The sequence below is a fragment of the Cryptomeria japonica genome, chromosome 6 (genome assembly GCF_030272615.1).
Source record: "Cryptomeria japonica chromosome 6, Sugi_1.0, whole genome shotgun sequence".
Lineage (NCBI taxonomy): Eukaryota > Viridiplantae > Streptophyta > Pinopsida > Cupressales > Cupressaceae > Cryptomeria > Cryptomeria japonica.
Genome location: NC_081410.1, coordinates 656,439,482 through 656,466,776, shown reverse-complemented (window position 1 = coordinate 656,466,776; position 27,295 = coordinate 656,439,482). Strand labels below are relative to the sequence as shown.

Genomic DNA, 27,295 nt, shown 5'->3' with positions numbered 1-27,295 from the left:
GATGAGGCTGCCATTAATTTGTCTCCCTACTTTTGACTGCATCATCTGTTGATCAGTGTGGCTAAAGGCCTTGAGAACAAGCTTATGTTGCTAATTTCGTAATGTACAGAGGTATATCATTTAACATTCTGATTGTGTTTTTAATTTCAAAAAATATGATAAATGTCATAGGCAGTATTGGCCAGTACGTTGAGCTAGAAATCCAGATATTTTGTAAACAATTAGAAACCTTTAATGATAGTCAAGTTGAAGCCTTGAGATTTTATGCAATATGGTTCAAGTCCAAAACTGTACCCTGAAGCCACACACTCTTCCCTCTCCCAGCATACACTAATGAGTCACAAGTTAACATCTGGCAAGATTTCACTTTAAATGTTTGATGATGAAGACGTTAAAATATAACAGCTTTGAAATGAATTGCATAATGCCAAATTTTAATAAAAATACCAGGATATGGTTAATGCAAAATTCGCAAAACAGTCTGCATATATCATGTTCAACTAGATGCAATAAGTGAAGAGAAAAAACATTATCCAAAGAGTATGCTCATATGCTTGTATTACTTTATTGTCAAAGTAGAATATACAATATAGGATATAGTCAATGCAGACTTGACAGTGCAATTTACCTAAATCTTTTATAATGAAATATAATGCGTAAACAAGTAAAATTGCTTTACTGTACTAAAGAATATCATCTTAAAATTATGCTGACAAGGGCTACTTTGTGGTCCCTTAATCCCCATAGCACAATATTTACAAAACCGAGGCGTATCAAGCTATATATATACTCAAGATATTTCCCATAAGGTAATCTCTCTATGCTTTTCGCTGGAAGAAGGGCACATGGCAGTTGTCATGTTATGGCATCCTGCAGCATAGCTTACGTGCCTTGTCAAGGCTTCCATATTTTGCATTCAAGCAAATATTATTTGCGTAAAAGCAGAGAAGCCAACGCTGGGAAGAGGAGGAGAGCGCATAATTTGAGGGCCAACCTAGTTCATGTGAAAGCAGAAATTAAAATAGTTTAAAATCTGCCAGATGAGACCAATGAAAGGGAGGCGGCTAAGGAAAAGATGTTGTCCCCTGAACAGTAGAGGATAGTTCTCCACATGGTCTGTTTGATAGACTGGGATGAAGTTCATATTGGCAAGGGTTAGCAACATTAGGGATTATGGCTGCGAGGAAAGGTCAAATTCGGCCATGCCATTTCGCTACAATTTTACCGACATTTACATTATTCGTTGTTTAATGGCTCGGGGTTTTGATTATGGGTTGATGCTATGATTAGGGATTGTGTAATCTTGAAAGAGGAGCACATTGTGATACATGGCTTTGGCTTCTGTATTTTTAGTTCCTGCCATGGAACTATTGCAGAGGGCTCCCACTTAAATGGTGATTAAATATGTTTTTAGCAGTCAATAATATTGCACAATTTTTCTGCTGTTAAATTATAATATAATCTTTGATAGAGAAAGATGATCGAATTTTAATCATAAATTGTAAAATATTAATTTTGGCAGGTTCTTATTGGATGATTTAGAGGTGTTCCAATGTTCAATATAAGAGAACGCACAAATATAGAGGCAGGGCTGACAAAACAGAGGTCTTGGAGTTAACATCTTTAGAGGAGGCTGCACATAAAAACAACAACTAGAAGAGTATGTAGAATGACGCATGTCCTCCACACTTTGTGCTGGTAGAAACACAGCTTTGCATGTACCATATAAACGGTTGTTTCCACTTTTTGCATACATGTTGAGCACCGCCTCTTCCTTGACGCTCTTTTCTGTTGCTTATTTTGTGCTAAGACCTGTACAAGTAAGTCTGACTGATAAAGCATTAGATTTTCATGCATCTCTGGAAAAAAGGTCTGGGATGGATGTTTTTAAAAAATAAATAAAAGCTTTTGTATAGGAAAAATTTCATACGTTGGAGAATTTTTTTTGATTTCATGTCACCTCCTCGTATGGATGGTTAAGCTCTTGGCAGAATCCCTTTCCTATACAAGATATTTCCTTAGGTAAAAAAATAAAAGCTTAATTTAACCTGCAAATGTATATAAAAGAAATTTTAATACGATTTATATCTCAATCTTTTTTCTTTGCCTTGCTCAACCTTGACCAACATTTAGCAAAACTCAATCAGACCGTCTTTCGAATATTCAAACAGATTTCATATCAAGTGGAGGGTTACATTAGTGTGTATAAATTGTGTGTTTGTTTTAGTTGCAGGATGCACTAAAAATGGCAACTATCTCAGTGGCCGCTATTGGGCAACAGATGATAGACAAAATATTCAGGTTTTTGAGGTATGTGCCCCAAATTGAATATGATTTTTGTTCACTTTGTTTTATTGTACTACAAATTCAGTGATGTTGAACCAATACATTATTTGGTATTCGTTCAATGAAGAAAGATTTTTCTCACCAACTTCTATGCTAGCCTAGTGCTTATAGGGAGATAGATTGTTTTAATTTTCTATCTCAAACTTAAATCTCTAAATAATATGGTTATGTGATTTTTCTTCATTTGTTTATTGAAATGCAAATCAAGAGAGCATTTCTGGATTCGATTGTACGAAAGATTTTTGCAAATGTCAAATAAATAAACATATGGAAAACTTTGTTAAAAATTCTGAGTATTATTGTGGTTCAAGGTTAGGGCTTCATTTTATTCCGCTACAGGGAGTGACATCTACTTTTATCTTCTGTGATGCATCAACCTAGATATTTCAAAATTACCAGATTTGTAGGACCTTTTGTTGTGTTTTTATAAGGTAACAGGAAGGGTAAAACCATCAAACAATAATAAGAACAACAAATAATTTAATAAAAAAAATTAAAAAAAAAAGTAACAGGAAGGATAAAAACAACAAATAATTAAAAAAAATAAAAAATAAAAAAAATTGTTAGGGATTTTATTTAAGCTTCAAAAAGTTAGAGTTTTCTTTTGTGTATGCTTCATAATACATTTGTGAGTTTGTGTTAAAGGAGATTAAGTCCATAATCCTGACTTAGTTATTTGGGATCAGAGCAATTACAGAGTTCTTCGGATGAACCTTTGCAGAAGCGATATCAAATTACAGAGCTCTTTAGGATGGGTTTCCAATTGTTTTGTGGACAGATATAGCGAACGGATTACCAAAATTAGGTGCAAACATGGAAATGAATAAAAAACCCAACTTAATTTTCTATGAAGTTTCCAGAAAATGCATCAATTCCCATACACATTTAATGAGTATGATGGATGCTTACCAGGATATCTGTAGCAGATGGATGCTTAGGATTTCTGTAGCAGATCGATGCTTACCACATGGAAATGAATAAAAAACCCAACTTAATTTTCTATGAAGTTTCCAGAAAATGCATCAATTCCCATACACATTTAATGAGTATGATGGATGCTTACCAGGATATCTGTAGCAGATGGATGCTTAGGATTTCTGTAGCAGATCGATGCTTACCACTGGACTTTGCGCCTACCTCTTCTCAAAGGCTCTCTGTTCAGCTTGAGGACGTTGAAGGAAAAACAAATGAAAAAGTTGTTTATTAAGGCCATGGCCACCTGCAAATTATGGCTTCTAGACAGTTATGCACGATTTCATTAATATTAATGAAAACCTGATTGCCAGCCTGCCTTCTGTCATGTGTTTCTTTTTTCAATAATTTTTTTTAATCGATTAGATAAATTGTTTAAAACAATATACCATCTACATTTTATTGGTTTTAGAAATAAAATTACCTGCAACTACCAATCATATTTATAATAAATAGTTTTATATTAATTATTAAATGTCTCTGACTACAAAAACATTTGCATATATTTCAAAGCTCAATTTTTTTTTAACTCTGATTGGACGAGCATAAGATATGAAATGCATCGGTTGCATCGAACGGATGCGTTAGTATCCTGCCTGTCGGCAGGAACTAATAATAATAGTTGTAATTATTGATTATTATAATATGGCTACCAGTCGTGACAGGGACCAACAAGAATGAAAAACTTCGTTTCAAACGCTTTAGTCCAAGCCCACGTCAGAAAACTTTGCTTTTTTGTTTCTTTGCATCTATCCATTCACCGACATTTTATTCACGCACGTTTAATAAAGTAATATAAACGGTCAAATGTGCACTCATACTGCTCGATAAAACAGTACGATCACAGAGTAGTACCTGCTAACGGAAAGATTATATGCAAAGATGAATACAGCATTCGCATGTGTTGCAGTATTATTAATAGTGCTGTTTTCACATCGTGTTGCAGCTATTCCTGCAAACAAACATGCTTTAAGTATAATTCGTCAGATCAACAGGGACGGCCCAAGGATTGCTGTGCTCACTGTTTACCCACCAGAAGAGAAGGCTTTCTTTGCTTCAGGAGTCCTCAAACCACATTCTAAATACCCTTTTGTTGATTTATCTGGTATCTCTTTTCTTCTTTTACAGATATTTGATTTGGGCAATTCCGTTGTTCATATTATTTGTGGTTTTATGTGATTTGGGCAATTTGTTTTGTTAATATTCGTATTGATTTTGTTTGATTTGTTTATGGAGGAGTTCATATTTGTACTGATTTGATTTGATATGGGTTGGTCACATCTGTATTGATTTTTAAAATTTTTTTTTGTTTTTAAAGTAAAATTTATTAAAAATAAAGAGACTTGTACAACAAGAAGGATTACAGTCCACTATAGAATTAAATAGTGTTATTCTTTAGAACTAATTGTTTCAACATGTGATCTAAATCAAATGGACAGTATTCCAGTTATGCTCGCATTCAGATGTCCAAATGGACAGACAATCCGCAACTCTATTCCCCTCCCTAAGAATATGAGAAAAGGAAATCAAGTCATTAAGTGCCAATTAACATCAACCACCCACTGTCCATTCAATATATGCACCAGCTGTGAATCAGATTCACAAGTAATCCTTCTCCAACCAAGAATACAACCTCTCCAAACCACACAAAATGGCAAGAACTTCCATGCAATTATTTGTATGAAACCCTTTAAAAATGAAAAATAAAAAATGGAAAAGCAGAACCCAGAGCTATCACCACCAATACCTCCAATACCAGCATGACCAGAATTTCTCCTAAAAGAACCATGGTAAAACACCATCAGGTGAAAGAATCTATCGGCCCACCGGATTAATCGGCCTCATAAAATGTCTGCATCTATTCCGATTAAAGCTCACACCAAGAGGAAGATTAATCTCTTAGAACAGCAAACTCCACACCAACATAAAAAAGATCACACTAGACAGAAACAGTCTCCCGAAGAGCAGCAAACTCCACACCAACAAAAAAAAGATCACACTAGACAGAAACAGTCTCCCGAAGAGTATGAACAATCCTCCACCACATCTGTATTGATTAGTTTGATTTGGGCAATTGGAATGTTGATATCTGTATTGATTGTTTTGATTAGGGGAATGATTTGTTCGTATTTGCATTGATTTTATTTTACTGGGTAGCTGGGTCGTTCCTATTCGTTTTGATTTGAGTTGGGCAGTTGGGTTTTTATATTAATATATTTTTCTTAATAAGGATAAAATAAGATGCAGCAATGAAGCTTAGAATTCAGTAAAGGTTCGCAAGAAGAAATAAAAATGGTTAAGGAATGATTGACAATGCTCATAGAACAGTTCAACACAGGCAAGAGAACAGAAATAAGTTCAAAGATTATCAAGATACCACTAAATCGCGGCTTCAATTCCAAAAGTTCTAAATAATTCTGAATCAGTTTTCAATTTATATGACGTGTGATTTATATATATATTTTTTTTTGAAATATCAATTGATTAAGAAATGGGCAATTGAGTAGTTTATATTTGATTTTCTTTGATCGTGCAATTGAACTGATAATGTTTCCATTGATTGCACTTGGTGCAGGGAGGAGATTTCGCATAGGAACAATATACAACAAGAAGATTGTGTATGTGCGATGCGGTGTAGGACTTGTAATGCATCGTTCCAATAATTATTTTTGTTGGAATTTATTGATTTATTTTAAAAGTATTGAAATTCTTTTCTTAACTCTGGTCACACTGGTTTTTAACTCTTTTTATTGTTGATGTCATTATTGTTCTCGACTTAAATTAGGATGTATCTATTTTGATGGTCACTGGTAGTGCCATTTGCTTAACAGTTGAATGCAGGGGTGACAACTCAGATGTTAGCAGATCTGTTTAATGTAGTGGGTGTTGTACACTTCGGCATTGCTGGTAATGCAAACTCCTCCCTTTCAGTAGGAGATGTCACAGTGCCAAAGTATGTGGCTCACACAGGAGTATGGGATTGGCTGGTAAACCACAACATTCTAGACTGCCTTCTTCAGCTTTAACTGAATACGTTCCTAATAAACAAATCATCTTATTTAACGGCACCCAGTATGTTATGATGTTATATTTTGTATGTATGCTTGGTATGGTATAGATCACATTAGGGGCATTTGGATCTTTATAGACCAAGCTTTGTTTATCGTGTTTGTAAATATATTTCACTTCTCTGCCCTTATCAGAAAGCCAATGGGGAGGAGGAGGAAAACAACATGGGGCACTTGAAGGTGGGAGACTACAATGTTCCCCAAGGAAATAAAACTAATCTCTTGGGAAAGATCTCCTATGACCCAGAGGAGTTTTACAGAGAAACTGGGAAACCCAATATACCAGAAGACTTACTCTGGGCCGAAACAAGTCAGGAATGGTTTGAGCATGCAAGCGAACTGCTTAAGGTAAGCCTCACATTTCCTCTACAAGCCGCATGTTTCTGGATCTGACTGCCTGGCATGTTAACTTCTCTCTACTGCTGCAAGCCAATGCTTCACCTTTAGGTGTTCAGCTTTAATCCAGAATTAAGGTATGTTAATTGTTATGTAAATATAAATGTACCACAAAAAGAAAGTGTTATTAATCCTCCATTTAAACTATCACATTTACAAGTTACACCCTCAAGAACCATCTACGTAGAGTGTTCCACCCTCTAGTTCAATTAAGACTCTCACTATACAAATTCTTTGTTCTTGAGCTGCATTGGTGCAGCATCCCAGAAAAAAAGAAGTTACTTCTCCTTTACCAATAAGCACTACAGTTATATCAAAACACGCAATAAATATCATAAGTTACTTATATTTACAATTAAAGCTTACATGGATCTAGTCTTTCCTCTACTAGAAAATCAACTCACTACTAATCCCTCTACCTATCCTCCTCCTACCCCACTCACAAATTTTTCACTTCGAAACTCTTGTTGGAACAGAGACCCTTCATCCTTTCTCTTTTCCTAACTCCATGAAGGCTTAGTGGTCTTTGTCTACTAAAAATCAGTATTGCTCTTTGCACTGCTCTTACACTCACACACAAACCATACAAAACTAAAACTTTCATATGAGTTTCCTTATTCTCTGCATTAGGCCATTTAGACATGCTTTCCATTTCATCTCCTAGCTTTACATGATGTTGTTCACAAGACAACTACTTTTTTTTTTTCATTGCCCTCCTTTGTTACGAGACAAATGCCTATGCTTCTATTTCCTCCCTCAATCACTCTCGTTTCTTCTCCAAGAAAGTGATGATCTTCTCCTTTCTTTTTATCAACAATGAAATTGTCTAAACATTCCTCTAATTGCTTCTGGTTGGTTGTGTTCTCTAAAACCAATAAATATTCATCACATATGACGCTCTAAAAGATTTCCATCTTTGTTGCAGCTTCATTTCTAATGTAGGTTGCTTCCACTGCTACAACATCTTGGGCCTCCTCTTGTGATAGGTTGCATTCCTCTTCTCGACAGCTTTCAAACTTTTCTCTTTATACATTATAATCTTCAATACCTCCTCTTCTAACAGATCCATCTCAGTCATTCTCTTTCTGTGTTTGCTCTCTGAAAGTCTTGAAAGATCACATTTAAAGACCTATCCACTAATACTTCTACCAACTCTTGAAGAGCTTTTCTAATAGTTCTATCCCTCGAGTAATCCTTAATTCTATGGCCTTCATTTAAAGAAGAGCTTAAGAGCTCTTGCTCACAAAATGAATATTTATCCTCACCATGCTTTTTCAAGTTATCACTACTCTTCAATGCCTTTTTTCCTTACATGGCCTCTTCTTTCATCCACAATATGTTGGCATCTTCCATATTATTTTGTAAACTCTCACTATTTAAATAGGGGTAATCCTTCCCTTACCCATGCCATTCTACTTGGCCTTTGCTGATTCATATGCATTGGCTGCACACTATTTGAAACACTGCCAGACTTCTTAGAAATTGCACGCAGGCCTCTTCTCAATGCTAAGCCTGTGCCGCGAACAAATCCCCACACTGTTTTATTCCTTTCACAACTTCCATGCCAACATTCTCTCTCATGGATATTCTTTCTCTGATACTAAACTGATGCAGCATCCCACATAACCATACAGAAATTACATCTTTACCAAAAGCACAGCAGTTCAGAGATAACAGAATTATACACAGTATCACAAGTAAGAAATAATTTATATTTACAATTAAAAGCTTGCACGGGTCTCATCTTTCCTCTACCAAAAAAAATAAATCACTCAGCAGTTGAATCAACTGCTATTTATTGTTAGCAAACAAAAAGCCTACATTTAAGATGGTGGGGAATGAATTCCTTGATGAAGATGCTCCACATCATGCATGTTGTATAGTTTGGGTTAGTTTTTGTAGTTTTTTTACAATCATGTTTGTCTATGTTTTTTCTCTTTTGTCCTAAAACGTGGATTATGTGCTCGTATATGCAGGGATTCAAATTGGTATCCTGCTTGAACACAACTGTTTGTCTTCCAAGGCCAGCTAACATTGTCTTTGGGCAGAGGGCATCATCTGCAAATATTTTTGTAGATAATGGTTCTTATAGGGAGTTTCTTGTAAGCCACTTTAATGTTTCCTCTGTTGATGAAGAGAGTGCAGCAGTAGTTATGGTAAGCTTATTGCTAATTATTTATTGTTTTTAGATTCTCCATGAAAGGTACTTGATCAATAATGCTTGTTTAGCAGTTTTCTCAAATAGATAGCTTGTTTCTGCAGTATTATTCTGTTTCTGCAGTATTATTCTGGTGAGTAATAAAATGAAGTTTTTTTCTTTTGGATATTTGCAGACCAGCCTATCAAATAAATTAAAAGTCATTGTTTTCAGAGGCTTGTCTGACTTGGCTGGAGCACAGAAGGGTGAGAATGCAATATATGAATTTGGACCCCTTGCAGCTAAGAATGCTGTGAAAGCTACACTGGAGTTCATAAGGAGGTTTCCTCATTTTACTCTCTGAAAACTCTCTCAACACAAGGATCTTGACTTCAGGAAAGTAGCATTGTGCCAGATGGTTTTGCTTACATCACTTGAATCATATAGTGCTTTGTAATTCATGATACATTTTGCACTGCTCTGTGCCCACTAGGCATTGAAAGTGAATCATACTAATTTCCATCTAGTGCTTTGTGATTGATGATATATTTTTGCTCTGCCCTGCCTCCATTAGGAATTCCATGCAGAGTCCAATAAGAGTCAAATTGATTGTGAAACTTATGTATTAAGAATACAATAGGAGGCGACTTCATAAGAACTGAGAACTGCAGTGATCAATTATAATACATGATTCCAATAAGCATAATGATTTTTTCCCACCAAGTCTTCTGAAGTGACATAGGATGAATAACTTACGTTGGAAATTGAGAGAAAGATAAAATAAGACGAAATAAATCCGTGGAAGGAGAGGTATATTGCTACTAATTGAGATGCTTTTATAAAAATTTGAGTTTTGATCTCTCAGTTTTAATTTTTTTTGTTTATCTACAGAATTAATGCTTAGATTGTAAAGGTAAATAACATATATAAGTTTCACTTTTGTGAGGATTTCTTAAAGTTTTGATTATTTGAGTTTGCCTATTGGGCTCCATTTTCCTCTGTTTTTCCATTATATTATATATTTTTTTTCTGTTGGTATATTGGAAGATTCCAACTAAGTCTACTGTAACAATTGTACTATAATGGGAGTAATTAACATAAAATAGAAATTCCAGTAATTAACATAAAAGAGGGTTTTTGACAAACCCAGAGGTAATTGTCCCTTATCCATAATCCATAATTGTCCCTTATCCATAATCCATAATATTCCAATTATGCATGTGTTCAGAAGCCCATTTGAAGCCTAACCGACTCCGTGGAAATATGAGTGAAAGTAACCGACTCCCTAGAAATATGAGTGAAAGTAACCTCAAATCCCAATAATTAAATTTTGTTTTTTGATGAACAAGTCCCAGTAATTTTTAAATTTACAATAAAGGGAATTTGTGAGGTTGCACATACTCCCTGGAGTGACTGTGTTCAGTTACTCAATATTATAAGAAAGGGTCATTTTTGTTTGGACGGCTAAGAGAGATCTTACTGGTAAACTTCATAGAAGAGATGAAAAAATAACCAGAAACTTTCATAGAAGAGATGATGAGAAAGGATAAACCTTAGGTGAAAGGAGAGATAGGAAGAAGGGTAAGGCTATCCTCAAAAATATGAGGATGTCCTCATAAGAATTATGTATATGAACAAGAAAAAAAACATGAAATCTATATCAAATAGAATATAAAAATAAGGATATAAATGAATAAAAAAAAAATATAAAAAACATGAAATCTATATCAAATAGAATATAAAAATAAGGATATAAATGAGTAAAAAAATATTTATACTCAATATTGATAACTCTTACCAAAAGAGTAATTTATATAAATATTTCAAAACCACAGGGTGAAATGGTATATAATATTATTATCTAACTATATTATTAAAAAATGAAATGGTATATAATATTATTAGCTAACAATATTATTAAAAAATAAGAAAAGAGACACATTAAAAATAAATGATCACAAATAACAAGCACAAAATAAAATAATAGATAAACTCCAATGTAATGTAACTCGAAGTTGCAACAACCATACGTCCCTATAACTAGTTTGCACACCTAGAGACACACACATCGTGACACCAATAGCACGCCACCCCGAATGCATGACATTAAGTTTTCTCATTTCATGCCCTAACAAAGGTAGAAAACCTAAACATTAAATAATAAGGAGCCAAGTTTAATATTTCCAATAAGTAACCAATTTTAACATTTCCATAATAGAAGTATACATTCACTTAAATAATTTAATTACCTAGATTGATTGGACCAATATTCACTTAAATAATTTAATTACCTAGATTGATTGGACCAATATACATTATATGATTAATACTACAATCTTCTAAATTTGATATGGTATCTTTTTGTTATCCTATGTTTAATCCTTTTTATTTTCTTATTCACTTTTAATAGGTTATGAAATTAAAATTAAATAGTCCTTATGTGATAAATAAATTAACTAAATAAATAATAACAACTAACAATTTTTAGTTTAAAACAATAATAATTCATTATTACACCCCATATCAAAAACTCCTTGTTTTGAATGAGGTATTTTTAACAGATTTAGTAATGTTAAATATTATTAGTTATCCCAAAAGTGAGTGTATTTTATTTAGAAAGGGTTTGACTCAAATATTTAAAATTTGGTTAAATAATTAAATTAACCTACACTAAGGTTTAAGATATTAACCCTTTAATTTACCTTAACACAATTCACTAACAACCAAAATTAAACATTAATATTATTTTTAGTCTAGATATTTCCCGCTTAACAAAGCTGAAATCCACTCATGTAAATAAAATAAAATAAACTACAACTTATTTTAATTTTTGTAATATACCGATGCAAAACCCCCCAAATTTTTAATCATCATAATGCTAAGATATTACATATTAATTATTGATATTATCCCCAAATTTTTAATCAACATAATGCTAAGATATTACATATTAATTATTGATATATATAATGTATCTACAATTATTTATCACTTTATTAATCTATACATTCCATATTGCTTTCAAATAAATCTCTTATATCAACAATTAAATTGGAATTCCAAGCTTTTCCACTAATTATTATAATGCTTATCTCCCAATTCCAAACAAAACAATTCATTCTCAAGAACAATCACGAGTAAATGGAAAATTCTGGTCAAGGACTAAAATTGAAGAATCAAATGAACCATAGAAAACCCCCAAAAGATGCAAGAATCAAAATCCCCCTCCAAACTCACCTAAAGGAAGTATAAATAACACAAATCTTAGGATACTTTAATGTGAAGGTGACACTTGTCACCTTCACACTTCATCTTTCTAAAAGATCTTATCCTCTTCATGAGTCATGAAGGTGGGAATATTTTTCCTCCCAAGCACTCCATGTGTCCAACCAAATGGTGAGTCATGGGAGGAAGGTATCCATCCCAACCAAATCTTTAACAACCTTAACAATGTAAGATGGGTGGAAAGGGATGATGACATATTACCCATTCCATCTCTTAACATCCAATTTTCGTCACTCATCTAAAAGACCACTTTAAAAAAGGGTCTAAGACTCAATCATACAACAAAACAAGGGTCCCAAAATGTGCCTAGCCCTCAGGTGTACACTTATGGTCCTCAAAAACATAAAAATAACATGAAAATAAGCACTTTGAAAGCATTCAAAAAATCCAACCTAAAATAAGTACCAATAATAATAAGGTTAAGATATTTCCTTATAAACATAAGAGTTAAAATATTAATATAAATTTCAAGTATCTAGAGACCAAATATCAAATAAGCAAAACAAAAACACTTTAGCATTCCAAATCACGACTTTAGTACTTCAACAAATGAAGTACGCATAGGGTTTTGGTGAATCTCCCTTATCTCCCATTAGCACAAGACTTGCAAACTAATTACCATACTTATACTTCTAATCAACTTACATTGTTAGTCCACTATAGTAATCACTTATCCACTACCCCTACCAAGATTATTCTATAGCTAGTCATTAACAAGTACCCAATCATTATATAAGTTCAACACATCATCACATGAAATAGTTATGATCATAACTAATAATTAATCATGTGTAACTTACCACTTATCATTAATTGAAGTCCATCCTTCAACTTACTTTGTACTAAGTCCGCTTGTACATGTGTATGGTTGATTTGCAATTCCATTTGAATTACTAAAAAAATTACCCCAAACTCTCACTCCACTCTATTGTTTCCTCGCCATGATCAAGCCAATGTATTAGTATAATTCATAAACAATAATCTAATCAATAATAAATACCCTCTTTTCTTTATTCACTTACGTAACTTGTTATACATGATCACTTGTTATTAAGTCTCAATTATCAAATATTACGTCTAATTCTTAAATTAAATTAAATTCAAGATCATAAAATAATGGTACATATCAATTTCTAGTTTAGAACTCCAAATAAACATCCAATAAGTCTAAACTTAACTATTTGTATTTACCACTTCATTGATTCTAAAGCAAATAATTTAATTCCATTATTTATATAATGTACATGCCCATTCCTTAACAATAAATCCTCAAGTTCTCCAATATGTGATAAAAGGGAAAAGAAAGGATAAACAAGGCAAAGCCATCCATTTCAATACTAAACAATACTCCATAAGAAGTTATAATAATTTCACATAAGGGTAGGCCTTACATTCTCCCCCTCTTGGATTAGGCTTCCTCATGGAAGTCACTAAAGTTTAAGACCCTATTCCGCTTAACAAAAATGATATGTATAAATATGGATAGTTTTCTTCTATTACCGATTTGGATAATTCATGTGCTAAAAGTGTACAATCACAACACAACTCACTCTATTTACTTAAGCTAATATAAAGAACCGTCTTGAATAAGATCATACAATAGGCATTGAACTTCATTAGAAATATCACAATTATTGGGAGCTCACCTCCCATCCATAGTATTATTACACAACTCACCCCTAAGCTAGGGTACATGACAATCCAAGACCATCTTATACAGTTCCACGTCAAGACAACACACATAGATCAACTACATCTGTAACAGTAGGGTCATTATAATGCACAACACTTACCCAACAAGCACAAAGAATACCCACTAGGGAATTTTTGAGAAGGGGGACTAGGGGCACATCTTGATGAGATTCCAAATATCTCCTAACACAGTTAATCAACATCACTCCATTCAATTATAAGAAAAAACTCGTCAACACAAATTATATCTTGCATCCAAAAAATCCAAGAAAAGGATACTCTTATTCCAAAAGCACAAATTATTTGTTACTCATACCCTATATCACATACAAGAGTGCCACTCCCATTCTACCCCACAAGGCTAAAGGCTCATACCATGAGATTTATGAGGATGAATGGTACCATGAATCATTGAATCCCGTCAAGTATGCCACTATAGAATATGTATTATGAAAAATAATATCAAGATCCTTCTCTAAGGTTCCTTCCATGCCCACACAGAATATTCCTCAAGCCATCTGCTCTCCTATATGAGTTATGATTTCACATTATAACACACATGCCAATAGTAGCAACACACCAATACTCCTCAAAACTTATAAGACTGTAGTTATCCAAAAATCATAATAAAAAAAATATAAATAAAAATGAGGACTAAAATTCATAAGGTTTAGTAATAACAAGAATAATTTTAAATCAAGATAAGTCCTCGAGGCAAAAGGACAATAATCAACATTTAAAAGTAAAAAAATAAATAACTCAAAAATTTAAATATGATATCCTTGCCACTAACTTATGAGAAAGATTCATACAAATAAATCAACAATACTAATCATAATCACAAACTTTACCCATCACATTCACTATGCGGCTTTGCTATAGCCACGAAAGGGGAGGAGGGGAATAGTGGTCTCAAACCACAAGTATAAATAATAGTCGACAATAACATGGTGGCCTCAAGCCACATAAAATAAATATAATTCCAAAGTCATGTCCACAAACAACATGCCTTAAATACCCCACAACAACATAATCTATCCATAAGCACTACCACACTCTGTCCATAATAGTTGTCATTCTGTCATCTTAACCATATCGCAAGTTCTAGTATCAATTATTTGCTTTAGTGTATTAGTTCAAATTCTTTATTTTTCTATATATATGCAAAGTTGTTAACATTGATAGTCTATCCAGTTTGTGTACAAATTTGTAATTGACATCACCATAAATGTCTCTTCTAACTCTGTTTTAAGAACATTGCTATACATCTCTATAAATGTAGTTAGAAGACCCTGCCAATGAAGAGAGTCAAATAACTGTTACAAGCATTTGAATTAATTGTATCACTAATCAATCCACTGCCTGAACTAAAGTAGAAAATTTATCCAGACTATGGCACCTCAAGGTTTATCCTCAACCCATAGAATATGGTTAATCCAAAGATATGTTTCCACATATGAATCACCATTGGATCCATAAAAAGGGGGAGATGGGGGACAACACTTTGATTTGACCATGAGGGTTATGTGGTGCCACACCTTACCCTAGACGAGATAAGGGGCACACACTAGCTCACCTCATCCTAGCATAGATTAGCTCAAAAAGAGGTCATCTCACTCCTCTCAACCCCTATTTACGCTAGTGGACCCTCCTTCAAAAAGGGAGGGTCAACACTAGGGGGAATACTAACATAACACAACATCATAGGAGCAATTACTATGAAACATAACAACCCAACTTAATGGATTCATACATAGCACATGAGAAGGGTATACATGGTCAATTTCCCTTTTGACACCTACATCTCCTATACCTCCAATGGGTTACCCTATAACATGCACTAACAATATTAACATCATGATTACTGGTTGCACACATGCCACATCATATGAAGACTCTACATGCATACTAGTTTACTCCACAATACTGAACACACACATTTATCAATATTTGTTTACTAAATTGCAAGAGGGTAAAACTAATATTTTCTGTACTCACATTTATTCATGCATCCTACATCATTATGATTTAACCCAACTTCAACAAATAAGAAAAGAGAGTTATTTATATGTTTAACCCTACTTTTTTTCTGTCTATACTAAGTTTTCCAAATTTGAGAACAATATGTTTATTAAATTCCAGATCTAAGAATGTAAGGGGGTCATTGCTTTTCTAATAATTACTAATGTTTCATTACAAGAATGCACTTTAAGTTCCATCTTTGAAAGAAAAAGATAATTGACCCTCGAATGATAATATTGATTACCTCTAATTCTTATTATTGGAATAAAATAATGCATTTAATAAAACAAAAGATAAGGTTTCACTTTCTACTTTTCCTAACAATTTATTATAGATATCACTTATAAGCAAGAAAAACACGTAACATTAATTCGATTTTTAATAGATTTGACTATTTCCAAGTGACTACTAAATCTTGTTCAATTTTCCCAGTAATGCATTACCAAAATCCAAGGCAACTCCACACTAATTACATAATTACAAGGACATTTGTCTAAAATTCATCCAATGCAAAATCTTTTAAAGTACTAAAATTCAATCAAATTACACATTTAGATACATAACACTTTAATTCTTTGGATTGAGAGAATTTACATTTAAAACTTAGAATAATTGAAAATGAACTAGCACATAGTTAGTACCTGTATATATATAAGAAAATATTTAAATATAAGTCTCCATTAATGTTCTATGAGTAGCTATTCCATTTCCCTTAATCATAATCTAACATGATAACACCCATGATTTTATTATGATAACAAGGAAGCTACAACATTTACCTCAATCTCATTTCTTTTGTTGCATTTGGTATTAGTGGGATTTTCTAGAAGAACATTACACCCTACTAAATCCATGTCCAACAAAATGCATAGACATACTGAAGCTTTGATATATTCAGACATAAGTGTCTACCCAAACATAGGTTACTATGATTACAAGAACAATGTAATGCCCCTCCCTTGATTAGACTCTATTTCACTAGTTTGACTATGGTTGACCTCTTTAGTTTATTATATGATTGGATGACACTCTCTAATGTAATGACTTTTATCATGATTCTAGGATATGATGTTAGTTATGCATTTTATCTCTATGAATTTTAGATGTTAGATTATATGCTTAGGTACTAACCTCAGAATGACATATTTACTCTATGTATGAAATATAATTTGTGTTCTCTTTCTTGTATGTGTATGAGTTTGTATGGGGTGCGAGGGGATGATCTTCCGTCACCCACTTTGAAGGGACACAAAATGCCACGATTCTCCTCCACCGGTGTGCCTGTATAGGATTAGATGTATGTATATTCTCTTTGTGATGTAGGACTGTAGGGACCAAGCATTGACTCCACCTGAATCTTAAGGTTCGAGTGTGCTCAATGACCCAATGGTAAAGTTGAAAATCGCAGTTGTTAATCAGACCCTTGATATGACTATCCTTCATACGGGAACAAGATCCTTGCCAAGTATCCTTGTACCTTGGTTGTTTGGTTATGTCAGTGTTATTCATGTTGGCCCTTCGTGTTTGTTAGTCTCAGTCCATTACCCTTGTGTTTAGTTTGGTGTTATCCTTTATATTAGCGAGAAAGTATTAATATTAGCATAATAGTGGTAATAGAGCATTAATGATTAATTGTTTGATAAAATTAAAGAAATTGCACGATATTATATTAAGTAAACTACATTAGCTAAGTCAATCAATCTATTCTATACTTTTGACAATAATTATTTAAAAGAGAATTAAATATTTATTATTTGGATTTTATTGTGCTCATGGAAATTAATTTAAAAAGATAAATAATATTTATTTATTCTAATTCAAATTTGCATGTGTGGGGAGTTACAAACAAAAAAAAACTAATTAATGGAAATTAATTAGAGGAATGTTGCATGTAGATTGGGAGTTACATTTAGGAAAAAAGATATCTTTTAGTTTGGGGGGGACTGCAAACTTTTGTTCTTGTTTTGTCAAATTCCGAAGGAGGAATTAAAGATTTGGGAGGGGGACTCTGGGTCATACTGGTGAATTTATGGGCCGTTCTGTGCTCCCGGGTTACTCCATTGATCGTTAGACTTCAGGTTAGAGATTGATCTTGTCCTCGCCTTGTCTTTGTAGAATGCCCGGTTTAATATTTTAATAATGGTGTTGATTGAGCTGTTATGGGATCCCCTATTTTGTTTTTGCAAATTCTTGATGTTCATTGGATTTTATGTTGAATTAAAGAATCCTTTGTTTCCAATCTAGTCTAGATTCTTGTCTCCTGCATGCTAGGGATTTGCACCCTTCTAGTTCTTTTTCTATTGTTTGATTAATTGGATTTTTGTCTCCCTCTTGCACTGAGTCAGAAGCATCGTTAAGTAATCCTTTTATAGTTCTAGCTCTGTATTAGCGTACCATCGTATCTCTTGATAAATTGGACTTCATATCCTTTATGCCAATCTTCTTAGTACCACCGTATCAGTTACTTCTTCGGATTTCATGACCTACTTGCCTTAGTATGGTCTTACTCTTCCTTATTGTATCGTATCTCTCTATCAGACTTTGTGTTGTGGCAACATTCCGGTCATGGCTAGTTGTTTTTATGAACCTTCAGTCTCTTTTTCTAAAAACATTACCCTCTCCACTATACACCTTCCTCAATAAGTCTTAGTCTGTTGTCTTTCATTTTAACTATGGGTGCATTCAGAGGCATAGTAGTGTCCACAAAAGTTATATCTATAACCATTTGTTTTACCACTGATCGATCGATTTGACCCTTTTCTTCTCTCTGTTCACTATGTATCGTGCCTTGCCACTTATACTCTTTAATAACTTTATGGCCATGTTCAATCGATATTATTCTATTGTTTCTGGTTAAAGTGACTCAATGCCTGGAATTATATATATAATTTTGCATCGACATATTATGTATACTATTTCATCTCTTATATGATAATTGTTTGAGTATTTCAAATTTGTTAGCATTACAAACGTGTTTGGGCTAATTCGATGTCCTTCTTTAATTATCAATAAAATTAAACCACTGCCTTAGCCTTTTTCTGTCCCACCTCTTATCAACAACTTACCCGTTTGGTTTGCATTTGGGTGTTGTATTTCTTTCCTTGTGAGTTGGTGAACTATAGTTCCTCCTCTATAATGTGCGTAGTCATATGTATTCGTTGGTTTGTTCTTTGGTGGTTTAAGATATCATCTCTTTTAAATGGAACTTTATAATTGTTTTAGTTTCGCCACTTGCATGTTTCTGTTCATTGCATTTGGTGTAATGTTTATATATATATGTTGGCATTTTTGGCATAACTGATGAAAATGAGATGATGGTGGATGACTATACCGGTAGAGGAAGATGGCATGATCGGTTATTTATATTGTCATTGATGTCAACCAGGTTCAACTGATTTTAATGATGTTTACACTTGATTTTCAGTGATTTACTTGTTGGCTAAGTGATTTGGTCTACTGAAGTAAGAGTTTGACAGTTTGACAGAGTTTACTGAGAAGACTGCAAATTAGGACCTTAACCGATAAAGCAGATAAGTTTTGATGGAATCGGGTGATTGGCGATGTTTGGTGACTTGTGTTTTGATACATAAGCTTTTATGATGGATATGACTATGTGACCGTAACCACATCTTATGATGGTTACTAGAAGGCTTGTTTTGAATTTATGTTGAAGTTCTGCCAGGGTTTAAGGACCGGTAAAGAATTCTCTTAACTGGTTTTGATTTTTAGTTTGATGGTGATCTACATTAAGTTCACGTGTTGATGATAACGCGACACAAACTGTGTGATGAGTTTCAAAATTGTTTTGGCGCATTTGGAGAATGAATTTCTTGGGAATGTGAAAAGTGCTTAGCAGAATGTGCTAAGGGTTTGACTTTGTACCAAATCGGCTTTCTATGATGATTTATGATCATTCAACAACTGATATTGTTTTGTAATTGATTGTTATGATCCCTATGATGATTTGTAATGAATTGTAAAGATCTGTGATGATCTATGGAGTAAGTCTTAGGGTTTTGATGCCGACCTAGTTGTGAAAGATTTATGTCAACAAGGTTGATGTTTTGAAGTGTCGGTGATTTTGTGAAGTGTGTGAAGCCGAACCAGAGTGTGTGAAGATTTGCCAGAGAGATGTAGACTTAGAACTTAATTGGATCTGATCAAGAAAGTAGTAGAGTGCTATACCTAGATCATTCACTATTGTTATCTAACAATTACAACAACTAAAATCCCTTAACCGGGTAGGTCCTAACAGGCCTCACATTGTAAAATCCCCTAACAGGGTGAATCAATATTTGAGTTCTAAATCCTCTTGCGAGGTTGATCCTAACAGATCAAAGCTTCTAGTAGGGCTGAGGTAAATCCCTTAATCGGGTGACTCCTAACATGGTTTGCTCCTAATAGGGCATCATTGTAAGCTTCTAATCGGGCTTGACTCCTAACAAGGCACATTCCGAAAGAGTGCAAAATATTTGTGGGTACCAATTCCCACTGTGGTTTTTCCCTATTTGGGTTTCTACGTGAAAAACATGGTGTTCATATGTGACATTCTTTTCTTGTGATGTTCATGTTTTATTTTTGTTAATCGGTAAAGATAGTTTATGTTTGTTTATCAAAGATCTTAAAGTGATTACCGGTATAGATGATTATATGATTGATGAAGCATTTTGATCAGTTGATAAGTTGGTAACATTGTTTGTTGATCTTATATTGAATTGATGTATGATCTGATTATTAAGATTGCATAAGAGGAAATGGTTATCTAGATCTGATAAGAAAATCTGTTATGAAGATTTGGTTTAAGTATTGAATGTTTTCAGATCTGAGATAAGTCTGTTTTGGTGTTGAAAGTTTCAGTTTTTGTTAATATTGATTCACCCCCCTCTCAGTATTAATCGAATCCTCTAGGTTTATTAATATTAATGTAGTATAATGTGGTTTTCCCTTTCATGTTTCTTGTGGCTTTGTCTATGTCTCGACAATGATTTTATGTATTGGGGATAACCCCCTGCTGTGGATTACCACAGTGGTGGGAACACCCACCAGTCGTGGGCTCCCATGGTGGCGAAAGTCCCACCCACTGTGGCACCCATGGTGGTGGGTAACCCCCACCCATCGTGACACCCATGGAGGTGGGAACACCCACTATCGTTGTGGGGAGTCCACGGTGACCCCGTTTATTCGCTGTGATATTTCTTTTAGGGCTTTTCTTATTATTGATTTATGCCTGTGTAACATATTCGATGTGTTATATTGAACTTATCTTCTACACCTGATATCATTGTTTCTATGGGAGCATGCACAATGAGTCTATAATTATATCGTTTGAATATATAATCATTTATGTATAAACATGTATGGGCTCGACTAACCATCCAAACAACTTTATTATTGTTATTGTAGCGTCCTAAAATTGTGACACTTGCAATTTCGACTGCATTTGGGTCTTCACGATGGCTGCGCAACGTTGAACCTGAATGGAGACCCCGAAACCTGTTTACGACACCAAAAACTGCATTTTTCAGCACCCTGGCCTGATCCTCCTTGCACCCTACTGTCTCGAGAGGTGGGACCATGGCGCCCAGCGCCCTGGTCCCTGGCCCTATTTTGGGCCCGGTCTCTTTTGGGCATTGGGTCTTTAAGTTTGCAATTCGGGAAATAATGTTTCCTGGTCGGCCCAAGGTCGGAAAAATCAGTCTATCAGCCCTAATTGACAAGTATATAAACTACATTTCCCCTCCCATTTGAGGAGGCAAGGAAAAAGAGGAAAATATATGCAAGCAAGAGGCGGAAGCGATATTCAAACATTCAAACATTCAAGCATTCCTTCAAGCAATTGAGCATTCTAAGTCTCCATTCAAGGCTAAGTGTTGCATTCAAGACAAGGATTCAACCATTGAAGAGGAGATCACTTACAACATACAAAATACAACATTCATTACGCCTTCGCATGTAAGAATACAAACATTCTTACAACAAGGTATCAGTACTTGTTTACATTACAAACATTTACATTTACAACATTCTCATTTCTTGGTTAATTCCAAAACCGAGGTTTGACCTAAAGGCAAACCCCTAATCCCTAACCCCCCAATCGTCCTCTCTTTTCTGTGTGTAGGTTGCAGGTACGCAGCTGTAATTGAAGATCTGGAATCCTTGTGCAGAGATGAACAGATCCCCCTTCATTTTGTGGATTTTTCAGAGAACCGTGTGCACGCCGTGCGCCGTCGTCCCGTCAACTTTCACTCGAATTTGTAGAACAACATCATCTCGACATTTTACTGCTAATTCTAGGTCCGTAGCTTCATCCCGTATCCCTATCTCTGTTTATAAGCGAATCTTTCTTACTTTACATGCATTCCTAGTTCAACCTTTCTATCTACATTCTTTACAAAAGAGGGTATCCTTGATGTCTCAACCCTTGAAACTCATTTAGAATCCAATCCTGCATTGTGTGGGATTGGATCTTATGGGTTTCAACCCCTCTTTTGAATGTAAAGTCCCTCCTAAGTGAAAACCGTCAATCCTAGTGACCCCCTTTCTCCTTGGAGTGGGGGAGAACACCTAGGGTTCGATTTTCCGCTTTACATTTTGGTGAACCCGACGTGAACATCCTAATTCTGATTATTCATGGTTAGATCTGAAAAATTTGCTTCCTTAATTACATTTTCATGTTTGATCTTTGGCAAATTTTAGAGGTTAATTGCATAAAAACCCTAAAATTTTCTGTTGAGTAATTGAGCGTGTGAAATGTTTAATTGTTAATGCTTGTTTCAGATCTACCCTTCTACTGCAAATTATCAAATCATATCTGTGCTTTAATTTTGAAAATTAAGTGGTTAAGTGTCAAAACCCTAATTTTTAAAACCCTCTTGATTCAGCCTTTGACTGATGATTTCACTGATTAAAACACCTCCAAATCGGCTGTAACTTTGGATTCTGCAACAAAATCATAATATCTCTCATCCCTGAAAAATTTGGAAAAAAGTTGTGAGGACCGTGTGCACCCCGAGCGCCATCGTCCTCGACATTTTTTTCGAAATTTTGGGAGCTAGATCTTACTGTATTTTTCTGCTAAAATCCAGAATTTTGGCAATTCTAACACTTTTAAAATTAAAGTCAAAGTTGGTCTAGGGATTGCTTGGTTTAAGGCTTCTAATCATTCAAAAATTGTTGAAATTGAAATTCATGTCAAAATTGTGTTTCTTACTATCCTAAATCTGAAAAGTGTGTTGGCATTCATTCGAAATTTCAGTGCTTTATTCAAATTTTTACAATTTGTGACTTTTGAAATTAAATGTTTAATTGCGACAACCTTGATTTCCACTTTCAAAATTGAATTTTGTGTGAAATTGAGTTAATTTTTAATTTTCAAAACCTGCATTGCTTTTAGTATTTCCTATAAAATCATAAAATTCAAAATTTCAGTTTCGCTCTCTTTTTCAAAATTCAAATTTTGCATTTTTCAACAATCTTGGTAGGGTTCAATTTTGAGATTACAACTTTAATTTGGCCTATCTACAGATCGTAAAATCACTCAATTTTTTCAGATTAGCTTTAAAATCATCATAACTTTCATCCCTGAAAATTTCGAAAAAAGTTGCGAGGACCGTGTGCACTCCGTTCGCCACGGTCCCGGACATTTTTTCCGAAATTTCGGGAGATTGTCCTGATTGTATTTAACAGCTTAAATCTAGGAGATTGGTTGATTTTATTGAAATTTGCTACCTCTAAATTCGAAATTTTCTCTCTCTCCCTAGTGCATGAGTTTTACAATGATAAGCCCTACTTACACTATTCCCGTTAGACGAAGCCTTAGAATTAAGTCTTTCCAAGGTTTAGTTACTGAGGAGATGGAACCTAATTTGAATGGCCTTTTTAATGAGGACACGGGTAATTCCTCTAATCCTCCTAATGATGAAGAAGCTCTCCATGAGGTTTCTGAAGAACAACTTTCGAAATTGGATAACCAATTTGACGATTTTCGACAATGGATGTCTCAAGAATACCCTGATAATCAAGCTCTTCCCTTAATTGAGGGTGTAAAACGTATGGTTCAAAATGATAAGAATGGAATTGATATTTTGTGTAGTATTGCACACATTGTGGATTTGAATGTGATGCCTATGAAGAGTTGTGCTGAAACTTTGGGTTATACACAACCTCCTACTCAAGTCAATCATTCTATTCCTTTGACAACTTCTATTGCTAGTATACCTACTTTCACATCAAACATAATGACTACTTCAATGCAAGACATTCCACCTATGATCACCAGTCATGGGGGCAATCCTTCTTCTTCAATTAACCCTCTTCCTTCATTCAATCCTTCTTCTTCATTCATTCCTTCAGTAAGTGTTCCTATTACATCTCCACAAATGAACCTGGCGCAAGGGGGCAATTCGTTTAACCATTCCATTCCTCCTTGTAGTGTTCCTCCTTTCCAATCATCTCCTATAACTAACTATCATAGTGTCCCACCTCCTTACTCTCAATCAATACCTTCTTTCAATAACATAATACCTCCATCTCAATCTAACATGTCTAATATGAATTCTTCGACTGAAGCGACCATTAACAATCTTGCACAAACTGTCTCTTCTTTACAGCAACAAATTGCCTCTATGAATCAATCTAAGTTTAGTGTGCCCACATTTGATGTGGCGAGCCCACTTTCTCTTGACATTGTTCGAGCTATTCCCCCTAAGCATGTTGAACTCCCACAATTGGAGCTTTATAATGGTAAAGGTGATCCTCTAACACATGTTAAGACTTTTCAAACAATATGTACCGATTTTGCTTATGACCAAACGTTGCTTGCAAAACTGTTTACTAGAACATTAAGAGACAAGGCTCTACAATGGTATTGCTCATTGCCTTCCTATTCTATTACTTCTTTCCAACAACTTGCAAATGCTTTTATTCAACAATTTCAAAACAATATAAATCCTAAAGTTACTTTGATTGATTTAATGCATTGTAAACAAGGTGTTAAAGAAAAAGTGACTGATTTCATTGGTAGATATAAGCATTTGTATGCCCAAATTTCTTTTCCAGTACCTGACAATGATATTCAAAGAATCTTTATTTCTAATTTACAAAAAGATATTAGAGAAAAACTTTTGTTTTCTGAGTTTACTTCTTTCCAACAGTTGTGTGCAACTCTTCACAATTATCAACTGACTGTGAGTCAAATGGAACTGTAGCGTCCTAAAATTGCGACACTTGCAATTTCGACTGCATTTCAGTCTTCACGATGGCGATGCAACACACAACCTGAATGGAGACCCCAAAACTTGCTCATGACACTGAAAACCGCATTTTTCATGCACCCTGGCCTGAACCTCCTTTGCACCCCGCTGTCCCGGAGGTGGGACCAGAGCGCCCAGCGCCCTGGTCCCTCAGGACCAGGGCACCCAGCGCCCTGGTCCCTTAGGACCAAGGCGCCCAGCGCCCTAGTCCTCCAGGACCATGGCGCCCAGCGCCCTGGTCCCTGGGTCCTATTTTGGGCCCGGTTTCCTAAGTGATATCGGGTCTTTTTGATTGCAATTTGGAAATATACTTCCCTGGTCGGCCTAAGGTCGGGAAAATCAGTCTATCAGCCCTAATTGACAAGTATATAAACTACATTTTCCTCTCTCATTCGATATGACGGAAAAAGGCGTGGAAACTATACTTAAGCATTCAAGCATTCAAGCATTCAAGCAATTGATCATTTCAAGTCTCCATTCAAGGCTAAGTGTTGCATTCAAGTCAAGGATTCAACCATTGAAGAGGAGATCACTTATTACATGCTACATACTACAATATACAACATCTAAACCTTCGCACATAAGGATACAAACATCCTTAGAACAAGGTATTAGTACTTGTTTTACATTACAGTCATTTACATTTACAGCTCTTGCTCATTTCTTGGTTAATTCCAAAACCGGGGTTTGACCTAAAGGCAAACCCCTAATCCCTAACCCCCCATCGTCTTCGCTTTTCTATGTGTAGGTTGCAGGTACGCGGCTGAGATTGAAGATTTGGAATCCTTGTGCAGAGACGAACATATCCCCCTTCGTTTCGCGGATTTTTTGGAGGACCGTGGCGCCGGGCGCCATCGTCCCGACAACTTTTTCTCAAATTTGCAGGACAGCGCCGTATCGACATTTTACTGCTAATTCCAGGTCCGCAGCTTCATCCTATAACCTAAACTCAGTTTATAAGCGAATCTTTATGACTTTCTATGCATTCTTAGCTTAATTTCCTTAATCAATATTCTTTACAAAAGAGGGTAGCTTTGCTTTCCAAACCCTTGAAATTCATTTAGCATCCAATCTTACATTGTGTGGGATTGGATCTTATGAGTTTCAACCCCTCTTTTGAATGTAAAGTCTTCCCCCAAAGTGAAAACCCATCGAATCCTAGCGAACCTCCCTTCTCTCTCCTCGGAGTTGGAAGAGGGGAGACCAACTAGGGTTCGACAGCGATTTTCCGCTTTACAGGAACAAGCAAATCCTATGGCTCCAAGTGATAAGGGTGATAGTAGTCAACAACCATTTGGGAAGTTTAAACCGAACAGAGAGTCGATTAAATTCAATGAAAACATCATCAACAACAATGTGAATGCAGCATCAGGTGTGCCTCCTATTTCTAAGTTTTTCAAGAAAGAAAGAAAGTTTACTCCTTTGAATGAATCATTGCATAGTATTATGAATAAGTTATTGGAACAAAATGTGCTTAATCTTCCTCCTATAAGGCAAATAGATCCTACAAAGATTAATTCACCCTATTTTGATAACAAATCTTTTTTTCAATTTCATCGTCAACCTGGGCATGATGCTGAAAAATATTTTGCTTTAAAGGGTAAAATTCAAGATTTGATTGATAATAATACTATCTCTGTTTCTGGTGTGAATGATAAAGGCAACACATCTGTAGCTCCTCCTAACCAAAATCTCAAGATTTTTACTGATCCGTTACCTTCTCATACCTCTAATGCGATTGATACTAATGATTCCTCTGTCTCACCTGATGATCTTGTGTCTATGACTCCGAATGTGATTAACTTTGTAGAGCAGCAGAAAATCCCTAAAGAACCTTCCATCACATTTGATTCTAGTGAAACTATCAGGGCACCAGATGGTCCTTTATATATAGTTGCAAAAGTCAAGAATACACCTTGCCATGGAGTGCTTATTGATCCTTCTTGCATGGTTAATATCATTATTGAAGAATTTATTTTTACTTTGCAATTGAATCAAGTGATCTATGACGAAACAAATGTGGTTGTGAAATTATTTGATGCATTTTCTTCTCCTACAATTGGTTCTATTACATTACCTATTGAGGTCCATAACAAATCCCTTGATGTAAGCTTTGCTATTATTCC

General features: G+C 34.8%; 1 protein-coding gene and 1 long non-coding RNA gene across 2 annotated transcripts; one reads left to right on the top strand and one right to left on the bottom strand.

Annotated features, from left to right (window-relative positions):
* Nucleotides 1–1,711: 1,711 nt before the first annotated feature.
* Nucleotides 1,712–3,500, bottom strand: LOC131856143 (uncharacterized). The gene is made up of 4 exons (XR_009358286.1): nt 3,410–3,500; nt 3,256–3,305; nt 1,931–2,001; nt 1,712–1,812 (listed from the first exon to the last, which is right to left on the bottom strand). It is a non-coding gene; the product is annotated as an uncharacterized LOC131856143 (long non-coding RNA).
* A 633-nt stretch (nt 3,501–4,133) lies between these two features.
* LOC131033200 (bark storage protein A) lies at nt 4,134–9,744 on the top strand. Its single transcript, XM_057964356.2, has 6 exons — nt 4,134–4,423; nt 5,894–5,961; nt 6,150–6,305; nt 6,522–6,734; nt 8,759–8,938; nt 9,116–9,744. Exons 1-6 carry the CDS (start codon nt 4,201–4,203, stop codon nt 9,281–9,283), a joined length of 1,008 nt encoding a protein of 335 aa, XP_057820339.2. The 5' UTR covers nt 4,134–4,200; the 3' UTR covers nt 9,284–9,744.
* The last annotated feature ends 17,551 nt before the right edge of the window (nt 9,745–27,295 follow it).